The sequence below is a fragment of the Erpetoichthys calabaricus genome, chromosome 15 (assembly GCF_900747795.2).
Source record: "Erpetoichthys calabaricus chromosome 15, fErpCal1.3, whole genome shotgun sequence".
Lineage (NCBI taxonomy): Eukaryota > Metazoa > Chordata > Cladistia > Polypteriformes > Polypteridae > Erpetoichthys > Erpetoichthys calabaricus.
Window position 1 is genome coordinate 4,252,785 of NC_041408.2, and position 13,548 is coordinate 4,266,332.

The following is a 13,548-nucleotide window of genomic DNA, read 5'->3' on the forward strand; positions in this document are numbered from 1 at the left end:
CAAAGTCGGCGTGAAACGGCGACTCGTAGTGGACCGTCTGATTGTCATATGAAAGCTTATTAGGGTACAGGGAAAAAAAATAGGCACATAATGGGGAAAAAAGTACGAAATGTCAACTTTAATCTCAAAATTTCCACTTTAATCACGTAGTTTATTTTGTCATTAAAGTAGAGCATCATAAACTTCATCTTAAAATCGTTTATTTTACTAGTTTCTCAAGTAGCACCTTTATTTTGTATTTGATCTTCTATGTGCTCTGTGTGTGTGAATCACTACGTGCTTCCGTTCTTTCTCTTTCTCCGACAGGACACAGAATCCATTGCATTCGTGATATTACAGCTCTCTGAATAATTAAAATACTGAGATGTATACGTGATATCTTTTTTTATGATGATAGGAATGAAAGCATGTTATTAAACATGGGAACACGGTGGCACAGTGATTGTTCATATCTCCCGTAAGAGGCTTGCTGCGTCATGTGCGACCTTCGATGAAATAATTTATTACAGAAGTACTGTCTCTTTCAAACGTACTAACCTCCAATTCCTGTCCTTACTTTTCTTTCTCCAAATACCCAATCGCCACACAATCAGCTCTGTAATAGACGTTAAGCAGCTTTGTAATAGACGTTAAGCCATCTGTAAGATTTGAACGCCGATTCTTCAAAACTTTAAGGAACATTGAAATATCTTTGTAGTACATGCTTAATTATTCTATCCGTCTATCCTTCCAGTGTCGCGTTAGCACCAGCAAGAATACAGCGCAAGGCAGGAGCTATCCGTGAACTAGCTAGCGCTGTGGCACCGTGTCCTCACATGTTTAATTATTAACAATACTGATTATTTAAATGAAGTTAAAGTTTTATCTGTATACTATAAGCAACATATTTTGCTGCAATTCATCTTAAAAATAATATCGTCATCATACGCGCTTTATAAAGTGGCGCAAGTTGTGCAATATTATAACAGTAGTGCAAGTTTACAGTGAGGTAATTGTACTTATAAGTACAAACAGTTCTACAAGGAGCACTTGATGGACTGATTGAGTGCGTTTATAGTTCTTGGGATGAATCTGTTTCTGAAACGCGAGGTCCGTACAGGAAAGGCTTTGACGCATTTCGCCGTGGCTGAGGTAGTGTGTGCTTGAAACTGTATACCGATAATTCTCTTTCCGATCAGCTGCTGCTGTGATTCCCCACTCAGATACAGTGATATAAATATTCCGAGTGGTGCAGTGAGAGTAATATGGAAAAAGATGATCCGCTGTGGCAACCCTTAACGGGAGCAGCTGAAAGAAGAAGATGCAGTGAGCATAACAACGCTAAAGCAGTTATGGTATTTGGAATACTATGGCTATTCCCTGGACCATTATGTTGCTACAGGTTAATTACAATCAGATGCATTACACTAATAAACAATATGCAGTTAATTTCAGTGTATTTATAAAGCCGTGTCAGGAATGTGGGTCTAAGAAAGAAAGGGTACGCACACAGGAACAGTAGCACTGCTTTGACACTGGGTGCCACCAGTCTGAAAAACCGAGCGGAGAAATTGCGTACGCCAGGGTATGAGGTACCGTGGAAATGTGCATGGCTTTACGCCAAGTTTAGGTTTTATACATCGCGATTTGAGTGTGGAATCGTTCGTACGCAACATACATGTACGTTTATACATGAGGCCCCAAGTCTTTAGAGTCCTAGTGCTTCTTGTTTTGCTATATGGTTGTGAGACATGGATGCTATCCAATGACCTGAGACGAAGACTGGACACATTCGGTACTGTGTCTCTTCAGAGAGTCCTTGGGTACCACTGGTTTGACTTTGTGTCGAATGAGCGGTTGCTCACTGAATCCCGAATGAGGCACATTACCTGCATTGCCAGGGAGCATCAATTATGGTACTATGGCCATGTGACATAATTCCCTGGGGGTGATTTGGCTCGCAGGATCCTCATTGTTGAGGACCCAAGTGGCTGGACCGGGCCAAGGGGACGCCCACATGACACCTGGCTGCAGCAAATAGATGGCCATTTCTGGGGCTGGGACTGGACCTCGTGTCTGCTTGGGGGGTTGCCAACCAGGATCCCGAGCTGTTTTGTCATGGGGTGGGTGCAGCAACGTGCTGTACCAGTGCATGCTGCCCAACCAGATCTGACCTCATTTGCTGAAGCAATTTTCAACCAATTTTGTGTACAGTAGTTGAATAGACTTGAATAGATAACCGAGTGGCTGTTTTTTCTTTTTTCTTTTAGTGACCTGAATTGAGGGAATATGAGCACCTCTGTCGTTCATCTGACGTCAGACTGCTTTCCCTCCAATGTACTCCATGAAATGCACCGACTGAGATGCCTGGAGCAGCTGTGTGATGTGACAATTCGGGTTGAGCACCAAGGTGTTCTTGAAGAGTTCAAAGCCCATAAGATACTCTTGGCGGCATCTAGCAAGTACTTTCAAGAACTTTTTCTGTGTGAAAAGGCTGAAAATGGCTCTGCGGCCCCCATTGTATTACAGGAGATGCCCACTGCAGATATCGAGTGTTTTCTAAACTTTATTTATACAGCTACTGTGAATGTTTCAGAGGACAGAATTGAGCGTATGTTACAAGTGGCCACAACGCTGGGTAGCCCTGATTTGCTGGAGGCCTGTAAACAAGTAGATAAGAGGGCAGAGAGGACGGCGTCTCCAGAATCGTTTGACTCATGCAAGTCCGAACTGGAGAGAAGCCAACAGGATCTTCACTTTCAAGCTACAGAGGACATGCAAGGTGGCCAAGTTGAGTCCATTGGTCCATCAGATGGACATGGCAAGAGTGACAACTTGGATAAGAAAGCAAAGCAAATGGAGAAAGGAGAACAAAGGAAAGAAAGTAGCAGATTAATTCAAGGAAAGATGAGACGATCTAGCACTAGGCTGGCTGGACGGAAAGTCTTTGTAGATATTCCAAAAAAGAAGTACATCCGAAAACTTAGGGAGCAATTTAATTCAGCCGCACAATTATCAGAGCAGAATTCATCAGTGAATACAATTCTGCTCCCAAAGGTAGAAGAAGGAGAAAAACCACACTCTGAGGAGAGAATTCAGGAAGTGGGATCTGAGCAAGAACTGCTTGGGAGTGATCATGCAGCTGCTGAGGTTGGACGGGATGTTGTCGAAGAGTTCTTTGATGTTGAATTTGATATGGACGACGACCCAGCAAAGGATTTGGAAAACGCTGACCGAAAGAAGAAGGGTGGAGCATTCCGTTGTGATGCCTGTCAGCGGGATTTTCAATATGAGAAAAGCTACCTGAAGCACATTCAGCATAGTCATGGCATCATGCCAGAAATCATTTATCGCTGTGACACCTGCAACCAGACCTTTGCGAATCGCTGCAATCTCAAAAGCCATGAGAGACACGTCCATAGCAATGAGCGACTCTTCCCCTGTGAGATCTGCGGCAAGAAATTCAAGCGCAGAAAAGATGTGAAGAGGCACGTGCTGCAGGTTCATGAGGGAGGCAGCGAGCGACACATATGTCCCGTATGTGGAAAGGGACTCAGCTCGAAAACTGCTCTCAAGCTTCATGAAAGGACTCACACTGGAGACAAGCCCTATGAATGTACTGATTGTGAAGCCAAGTTCACCCAACCTTCTGCTCTTAAGACACATCAGAGGTAAAGTGGGAGAAGCAGCAGTCTTTGAGTTATGTTATACATAGCCCATCTGTTTCTGTGCTGTCTGGGGCAGGTGTCCCCAACTCCGGTCCTGGAGGACCACCGTGGCTGCAGGTTTTCATTCCAACTCTTTTCTTAATGAGTGATCTGTTTTTGCTGCTAATTAAGTTCTTTTGAACTAATTTTAATTGACTTTCCTCTTGAATTGTTTTTTTCCTTAGATAGCAGCCAAACAATAGTGAGATACAAAATGAGCCAAAACAACTGGTTTCCATCATACAGTATCTGAAAATAAAGAACGATGACGGTCTCGGGAACCTCAGACTGCTCAGGTCCCCAAAATATTTTAAGAGAAAAGAGAAAATCAACAATTTCAGAAATGTCTGCTATTGTACAATGAGAGCTGCAACAAGCCACGGAATTAAAGAGTTTAATTAACAGCGAGAATCAGATCCTGATTAAGCAACTGGTTGGAATTTGAGGAGCTGACATAGCTGGTCTTCTGTTGGCTCCCTCACTTCACATTTCATTTCTGTTTGGGTGCCATTTTTGGAAAGAAATAAAGCAATTCAGGGGAACAAATCTTAAAAACAAGTCAATTAAAATGAATGTAAAAGGAGTTAATTAGCAGCTAAAACTGGTTACCAATTAAGAAAAGGTTTAGAATGAAAACCTGCAGCCACGGTGGTCCTCCAGGACCGGAGTTGATGATCCATGGTCTGGGGTAATGATGGTCTTGTAGAGCAGTCATGCTTGCTTGCTTGCTTGCTTTCTTTATGGTTACATTTTTTTGGCTATAAAATGTTTCTTTAACCTGGTGTATTTATCACATTTAATTGTATTTATTTTCTGTGCATCTGCAACACTCCTGGAAGTGATAACACAGACTGTTCCAGATTCCAACAGTGCCGTGCTTTCCACCACTCCAGTCAATGTTTGGCATTGCACAAAGTGATCTTAAGCTTTTGTGTGGCCACTTAGCCTTGGAAACCAATTCCACTAGAACTCTTTCAGCTTACCGATAAATCACATACTCCAGGACACCCGTGAAAATTAAGGGGAAGTGCAGTTTAGGACTGAAGCCAGGAAGCAAACAGCTGTGGCAATTTGGAACAAACTACAGAGACATGTAGTTGAATCCGAAACTGTGACACCTTTAAGAAGTACGTGGATGAGATATTGGGAGACCTTAGCTATTAGGTAAACAAACAAGCTTGATGGACTGAATGGTCCCCTCTTGTTTGTCAAATGTCTTGTGTTCATGAAGCTCCTGATGTACAGTTCTTGTGCTGGTGTTACATCCAGTGGCAGTTTTTGTACTCTGCAGAGCGATGCCGCAAACGACAGGTGATTTTTTTTTTTATGTTCTTTAAACTCTGTGGTCCTGCTCTGTGAGTTTGCATGGACTACCACTTTGCGGATGAGTAGTTGTTACTCCTCAATACTTTCACAACTGTGGTCGAAATTTCACATTTTATTAAAGAAAGAAACATCCTCTGACAGGACAATTCAGTAATCAGGCAGGAGAAAAGCTGTTCATTGTTAACTTTTAATTACTCCTCAGTAAAATGCCTTGGAAGGAGCATTCTTCAAAAGCAGTCCGTTACAGCCTGGTCAGAGAAACAAAGGATAGAGGTTCATTTTATAAACTATTGAATTTACATACAGTGTCAATCAATGCATACATTTGTTTCTGGTTGGTTCGTTGGTTTACACCCAAATGATTTATATAAAATAAAAGTCTATTATATTCTGGTTGTTCTTATACCTTTTGGGATGAGCCATCACTCTTGAAATTTCTGTGCGTATAACAATTGTCCATTCTCGTTTATAGGACATCTGCTGATATCTTAGTCATCTCTTAGTCATCCTTCAGTACATTTTATATATTACATCAACCTTTCGTCTGGTACATTCTTTATTTACTTGACCATCTCAGTATTTTTCCTGAACCAATTCTTATATTTCAGTGTACATTTTGTTGTTCACGTGACCTTTATTTGGTTTCCCACATTTATTAACCCTTTATGCTCTTTCTTTAAGATGAAGGCTATGTTACCCTAAAATTATTCTTCCACACTTCACATTAATAGCACTTACAGTTGGCTAGAGCAAATATTTCACATACTGACTGGTGGCAAAGGTGACATCCCATGACGGTGCCACGTTTAACGTCACCGTGCTGTTCATGCGGTTTATGGTGCTGAAATCCATAAATAAATCATCAGTTCGACTAAACATATTTATAAAACTCAAAGAAGTTATCACAGGCGTCATGCTTCTTTTCAAATTTGCGGTTTCTGATGATGATGACTTAACTCTTTTTATTTATTTTTTTTCCCAGTTTAATAACATCAGAGCGTTTTGGTAAAGGAGAACTCCAGAAGATTACTTGTGCAAGTAAACATGGATTTTTAAGAAACCAGGTTTTCTAGGGGCAGAAATCGCACCTGAAGTTCTCACCTCAAAAGAAGGCTCTAGGAGTCAGAGGATAGGCAAATAGAGTAATTAGCTTTATTGTAATACACAATAACGCAAACTCAACCCAATTAATTCAAACCGAGTTGAGCCCTGAACAGGCCAAAAGTTAGTTTATATAATCATTTCTTATCGTTCTGACCTCGCTCAAGACCTCTCATTCGTTGCTCATTTGACTCCCTTCTGCAGCTGGCCTCTTTGATGTTTTTATGGAAGCCACCAATATTCTCTGTGTCTTGCTATTCATCTTCACCTTTTGCTTCACTTATTTTCTGGCCAGGTTTCAACTTGCAGGTGCCCCCCCCCTTGTTCCAGCCTCGGGCTGTCTCTATCTATCCTTCTTCCCCTTTTCTGTTCTCCGGGCAATTAAGACATTGATGGTTTCCAGCTAAGCTTTAATTAAAAAGGAAAAAGGCACGAGCCTTTATTTAACTATTTGCTTGGCATACCTAATTTGTGCTTCTGCTTACACTAAGTTTAATACTTCTAAGTTTTCATATCTATTTATTCTAATACATGAATATAATAACTTTTTATTTTCCATAGTTTCTGCCTTAGAGATGCATGGATTAATTCACCAAGTAGTGTGGTAGACAGTAGTACTTTAGCGACTTTCAAAACTCAACTTGATGTTATTTTATTTTTATCACTCTTTTTAATATTGTTTTTTATCAGTATGCTGCTGCTGGACTATGTGAATTTCCCCTTGGGATTAATAAAGTATCTATCTATTTTAGAAGAAGTTAGCAGATAGGACTGGCGAGCTTTGTTGGGCTGAATGGCATGTTCTCGTCTAGATTGTTCTAATGCAAACACACTAATTGTGTGCACCATACAATGAATCCAAATCCATTCTGAGGAAAAATTCCATCTCGTCACACTATTTTAAAGAGGTTTAATAAATGTTAATCTACTGCTTGTGCGAAGGATGTGTTTGTTGGTCTATCAAGAAGTGTAAGAAAAGCAGAAAACATCAAAAGGGTGAGACAAGCTGCAATACTGAGCCCTTAGAGTTCAGCACTTTAGTTGTTTGTATTAAATATTTCAAACCGGTAAATGAGAGAGAGAGGTACATACTAAACGACATTGATTAATTAATTTTCTTATCTTATTTCTTCTCTAACGAATCCATCGATTCATACTTTCCAAAATTGTCCCATCCTTGGCACTGCGCCTGTTACTTGCACATTATAAGGCATAAGGTCGATATCGGTTTGTGTAGCATTTTTCTTGTCTTAGACAGCTTTAGTTTTATCCGTTTTTTGAGATCATTGTCACTGTTCACAAGTTTGAAGTTTGATTCTAGTATCTCTAATAATTTGTGTGTGTTTTGTTTACCGTACAGAATCCACACTGGGGAAAAACCTTTTGTCTGCAGTGAATGCGGTGCAAAGTTCACACAGAACCATATGCTGATTTATCATAAACGATGTCACACAGGTAAGAAGGCACTAAGGCACTATTGTTAACCACCCAAAGGACCGGATATTCACAATTTTCTGATTGTCTTGTTAAACCTGTTTAATATGTCAGTGATTTCAAAAATAGCTTTTACTATATAGCAATTCTTTTGCTTTTGCCGACTGTTTGAACTGAGTCGCTGGCTGGGTACATCAAATTACCTTACCGGTGGTCACAGGAGAGTACCACAACTGTCCCCAATGTGGTATGATTACGTTAAATAAAGTCTGTGACTGAAATTCAGTGCAAAAATCATGTAATGTGACAGGGTCTTTACTCTTAGAAATTCTCTTCCTGTCGCATTTTGAAGGTCCCCAAAATACTATTGTATAGTTATGCACACATGAAAATAAACAATATCTACCCCTGTTTTTGGTATTTATTCCACATTTTCTTGAAATGTATGCTTCACCAGCTTCCATCTGTACCCATATTCTCATTGGAAAGTTCATTTTAAAATAACCGCTGGAAACCAATGCACTAATTCCTTTTATAATCGGGACCTTTTAGTCACGACTACTCTTAGCCGTGTAAATTGAAAAGACTCGACTTTCAGCCTTTTGACATAACTCATACAATGTAAACTGTAGATTTTTCTTATAAGGTTAATATATAGATTACTTATCCAAATTATTAATAGACAATCTGACAATAGACATGGTGATTTAAAGAAATGGGTTTAGTGCAGCATAAGTTAATTGCATTTAAAAATATTTTCAGGGGAGAAGCCCTTTATGTGCGAGAACTGTGGAAAGAGCTTCGCATCCAAGGAGTACTTAAAACACCATAGCCGAATTCACACGGGATCTAAACCCTTTAAATGTGACATCTGCTCCAGAATGTTTGCCCAGCGGAATTCTCTTCACCAACATATTAAAGTGCACACAGGTAAGTATAAGAGAAGATAAAATAATAAATGAAGCCAACAACATGTAGTTTAGTGTGAGGATGTGTTTGCGTATCTTGTTAAGAGACTGGCACCTTCTTCCAGGTTAGGGTGGGTTTCTACCTTTAGCCCATTTATGTCATTTAGGTGTCCACTCCCTGCCACCCCACATTGGACTGAGTGGGCTAAGAAAACTTCTGTGTGGGTTACATTTTTTGTTGGAGCTGCATCCGCTTTTCTTTTTCCCAGCTTTAATTTCCTTGTTAGGCATATACTGTAATAATGTTGGTGTGAAAGGAGAATACAGCCAATGAGAAAAAAAATACTGCTGACCATTCTGAAAAGATCGGCATTGTTTTCTGCAAGCGGCGTTCACACCTCTCATTGGTTCTTCTGTGCTTATGCTGTGTTTGAAGGTGAGCGGCCATACTGCTGTGATCAGTGCGGTAAGCAGTTCACTCAGCTGAATGCGCTGCAACGACATCATCGGATCCACACCGGAGAAAAACCTTACATGTGCAGACTGTGCCTCCGCACCTTCACTGACAAATCCACACTGAGAAGGCACACACTGGTAAGTAAACGCCGTTAGAATAGAGCGTCAGAAAACAATGTGCTAATGTGAAAATTAAAAACAAAAATAAACCACCGTGTTGCTTAGTAGTGAAAATGCACTTGACATTGACATTTGCCTACACTGGGCATGTATGCATCTGTAGAACAAGGAAAAGGAATTGTCCTCCTTGAAGAGATGTTTACACAGTGGCCACAGAATTTATTGCACAGCTGTAATGGTTGCTGAATTCTTTGCCTTTCACGCATGCATGCAGCATTTAAACTGTGTGGGTGTCTGCACCACCACACCTCTGACTTCTGCAATCCTGTACTTTGTATTGGTGGCAAACTCTTTTCCACCCTGAACAGCTTAATGTATCAGCAACACTTAGTCACATTATTGTTAATGCTGGATTTGGAACATTCCTATTGCTGAGGTCCAAGTTTTCTGTCCCTCTTTCTTCCTTCTTTTCCTATATCCGACTCGGATCAGTATTTAAACACAGTGTCTCAATATCTCCTTCTCTGCCTTCTCACCCCCCTTTGTAACTTTTTAATAAGCTGTAATCTCCAGAGTTAAAGTCCATGCAAGCACATTTGCGAAAAGTATCTTCTGGACCTCTTAAGTTTGTTTTTAATCAGGTGGCAAGACCCCTCTTCTTCTTCTCCCCACCAATCGCTGGTAAAGCAATCCTTACTAAGCTATACTTGGATTATTTTAACAACCCCCTCCAGAGATGGTAATCTTCCTACTGGATAAGTTTGCTTAAAACTTGACAGATTGATTCATACACAGAGTGTACATTTTGGTAGCTTTTATTTAGATTGTTTGGTTTTCTCACTAACCTTGCTGCGTTTGATTCTCCTAGATTCATGATAAGGAAACCCCATGGAAGTCGTTCTTGGTCATTTTGGATGGAGCTTGTAAAAAAGAACCCAAGACACGAATGAAGCAAGGAGACGAGCCAAATTTATTGAAAATTCCAGAAGAAGAAAGAACCACTACACAAAACGAGGCCGAGCAGAACTCCGATCCCCAAGGAGAATGTAAGACAGGATCACAGAACGGACAGGACTGGGGCCTCGGCGGACAGACTGCAATTACTTTAGTAAACCCCAGTTCCTCTCTCGCTCCCGCACTGAGCACTTTTGCTGTGATTCACCCCGAAACTTCTCATCAACACCTTCAGGCTGTGGTAAACATGCAGCATCTCGGAGAGCATGGAGCTCATCTAGTGACCGTTAACAATCAAGTGAGCATCACCGTCCCAGTGTGCATTTCCCTGACCTCTCAGATTAATAACATTCTCACACAGACCTCTGCAGGTGGGCAGAGTGCGTGCAGCGTGGCAGTAGCCATTCCACAGGATGACCCACAAGTGTCCATTGTGGATGGTGGGTCTCAGAATGTTGAAAATACCGCAGAAGGTATTGGTTGCCTTCCACCTGAAGGCGTGTAGAATGGGTTTTCAAATAGAAAACAATCCAGTGGTCCAAGCCCACTTGTTCCTGTGTTAATTTCCATGTATTTTATGAGATGTGGGTCTTGATGCCTGCTCTCCCCCAGCAATTTTCTTCTTGTTTAAAGTTCGAGAGACAAGAACTCTTGGAATTCCCACTTTCTTTTTTGAATGCTAATGTGAGTCTTAAAAAGGCCGACCCATGCTGTGTCATCCGTTTTCTTGACTGGGAACCCCATAGGTTATTTTTTTTTTTTGGACAAACTAACTGGAAAATGTGAATCACAGGGAAGTATGTTTATCTCAAAGAAACAAACAAACTTGACCCAGAGATTTCCCCACCGTTGTGGAATGAAGGTTATGTTGAATTTCTAAATCGAGCTTCGCTGCCTTTGCCAGAATTTTCTCAAGAATGAACATGTGTGCAATTTACCTACGATATTCCGAATGGAATGCAACCTGCTTTTTCATACACAGGATGGCAATGTGATGTCTATGCGCCCCCTACTGGAGACGGACATGTTTAATCCTGACCTCCAGATAGCATTAAACACGTCAACCCAGTTTCACTTAAAATGCACTACTACAGATTAGCTTGATATAAATTATTTTTCCAAGGTAAATTTATTAAAAAGATGGACACGAAGCAGAGTGATGTGTACCGTACCGCAGCTGTGCACCAGGATTGTAATTATTCATTATTTTATATAAGATTTGTTTTTTGTTTGCTTTGACAATTGCGATCATGGGGATGCTCGCACAGGTATGCTGCGTTTTTGTTTTTGTCCCTCATCTACAATCATCCGTAAATGTATTTTTATTGCATTGCAGTGGTCTATCATAAACAAATCATTTTTGTTAAAGCGAAGGTACACTTTAAATAAAAAAAAAAGTTTCAGTCAAATTCGACTGGAAATCTTTTCACAAAGGTAAAGCCGTTTTTTGTCAGTGTTGGTCTTGTTACTCATAAATCTGTCCTTTTTATACGCCTTGGCCCATATGACCCGGGTTGGTCTGGTTAAGCTGACGTGACACTGCATTATGTTTCCACCAATTTTCAGTCGTAGCCTTCATTTATAGAATCTTAAGTCAGTTGTGGCACACGGCAGGAACCACCTGTTGAGTAAATAAACATTCAGAGAAACTCGGTCATAACATTCTGCAACTCACCACAACGAAAACTGCTGTCTTCTTGCAAGTACTTTTTTTTGCCTAATTATTTGTTTTGCTCGAGACTATAATATTTCAAAAGACAAATTTAAAAGCTTCATTTTTCATGCGCGTGTTTTTATGTAACATTCTTGTTTGAGATGGATATTCATTTATGATTAAGCGAGTTGTGTTGCCACTGTAGAATTTAAAACTAGTAGTTAATGATCGTTAGTAACTGCCTTCCAGGAGGCATCACAATGACTTGTTTATAAATTCCATTTGTCCGAGATTATGGATTTGAACTGTGAACAAGTGCTGGTTTGGTGCTTTAGATTCTGATTATTTGGTAATGACTAAAAGCTTTCCAGAGCTCAGAACGATTCTTTGGCTCAGGCTGAATTTATGTGATCTTGTTAACCTCTCCTGTCAATTCTTGTTTGACTTCAATAATGGTTAAGCCCGTTGGATTTTAATTGCAATCCAGTCTATGTAGAAACCTGTTTGTTCTTAACTTCTTGTCTTGAAAGCCATATGCATCTCCTGGTAAGTTTTTTATTAATAACTTCTTGCAGCAATCCTCTCATTTCAACAGCTCTCTCGCTCTCTGATTCCTGGCTGGTGGCTTTAGGAGGTGGTTGGCCACGCAACCAGTACACTGCTATGAATGCCGCAGAATTTTGGACTCGTTTCATAATGTGACCATTGCGATGGTCCTGGCCTGGTTTAGGTTAAGTAATCGGATCTTCAGAACTTCCTCCACTTGTTTGGTCCACCATTTGTTGACCGCAGTCTGTTGTATCCTCCACTGGGGGGGGTTGGTGTCTCCGGAGGAGTCTGTGTGGTAGCCTGTTTGCACCCACTCTGCGCACGTGGCCTGACAACCTCAGTCTTTGCTGCTGAATATGGCTGGTTGCTGTTGACATCTTGCCTGAATGGTCTCGTTGGTGATGCGATCGAAAAGTGAGACTCCCAAGATCTGTTGGAGGGCCATGTTGCTGATCTTCTATAAAGGAGAATTGGCAAGATCAGCATCCAGAAGAGGTGAAGTTTTGGTCTTCATGGAGATATTGGTTCTCTTGCACAGGCGTCATTTCAGGGAAGTGAACGCCACAAATTCTTGTCCAAATCTGCTGTGGCTGCCACTTTTATCAGCTAAGTGAAGAAGATTGCTGGAAATAAAAAGGCTGTCCGGGAGTGTCTGTGCGATAGTCCCTGCCATATCTCTTTGAGTATTTGTGTCTAGGATAACAAATTCAAATACGTTTGATTTTATATAATCGTGTTAAGGTGGGTTCCTATGTGTGTCAGAGCAGATGATTAATGAACGCTAAGCCAGAGGTTCAGTGATACAATGTGGCCACAAGGAGAGAAGGTAAACATGGGTGTTTTGATATACTTTATTAATCTCCACGGGGAAACTGTCTTTATGCATTACCTTTTTGGTGGAACCCAAGTGAGGCTCGTCTATCTGGTGTCGTGTGCATTGTACCATGAGAGAATTGGGAGGAAAAAAGGAAATAGATGGGCAGAAATGTTGACAGAACTCGCCAGATCTGGAAAACCTTTCTACAGCCACCCACGCTGTCAGGGATCACATTAATTGGCCGTCACAATGTACCGCATTTGTGATATTTTAGTAATTTTAAAACTCTGCCGAGAGGTTTCAAGGCAATCCTGTAGTTTGTCATTCCCTGTCAATCCTAGTCATGTGATTTGACATCTTAATGGCGATGAAATCCAGCAACTGAGTTAAGTTTGATGAGCTGTCTGACTCCAAGTCCCTTTAGTGTGACACTGGACTTCGGGCACCTGGGGCAAATGGTCACTACCACTCAGATCAGATGAGGAGATGTCCCACAGGAGAGATTTTCAGATGTGGATCCATGAAATGAAGCACCGGGAGCAA

The 13,548-nt window shown here is 40.9% G+C and overlaps 1 protein-coding gene across 1 annotated transcript in view; it reads left to right on the top strand.

The window, feature by feature from the left end:
* gzf1 (GDNF-inducible zinc finger protein 1) overlaps window positions 1-11,418 on the top strand; it is a 35,455-nt gene extending 24,037 nt beyond the window's left edge. The window contains exons 9-13 of the mRNA XM_028820406.2: window positions 2,264-3,650; window positions 7,474-7,568; window positions 8,310-8,477; window positions 8,892-9,049; window positions 9,900-11,418. Coding sequence (XP_028676239.2) covers window positions 2,264-3,650; window positions 7,474-7,568; window positions 8,310-8,477; window positions 8,892-9,049; window positions 9,900-10,490 — 2,399 coding nt within the window. The 3' untranslated portion in view covers window positions 10,491-11,418. The remainder of the gene's footprint in view (window positions 1-2,263; window positions 3,651-7,473; window positions 7,569-8,309; window positions 8,478-8,891; window positions 9,050-9,899) is intronic.
* Window positions 11,419-13,548: the final 2,130 nt, after the last annotated feature.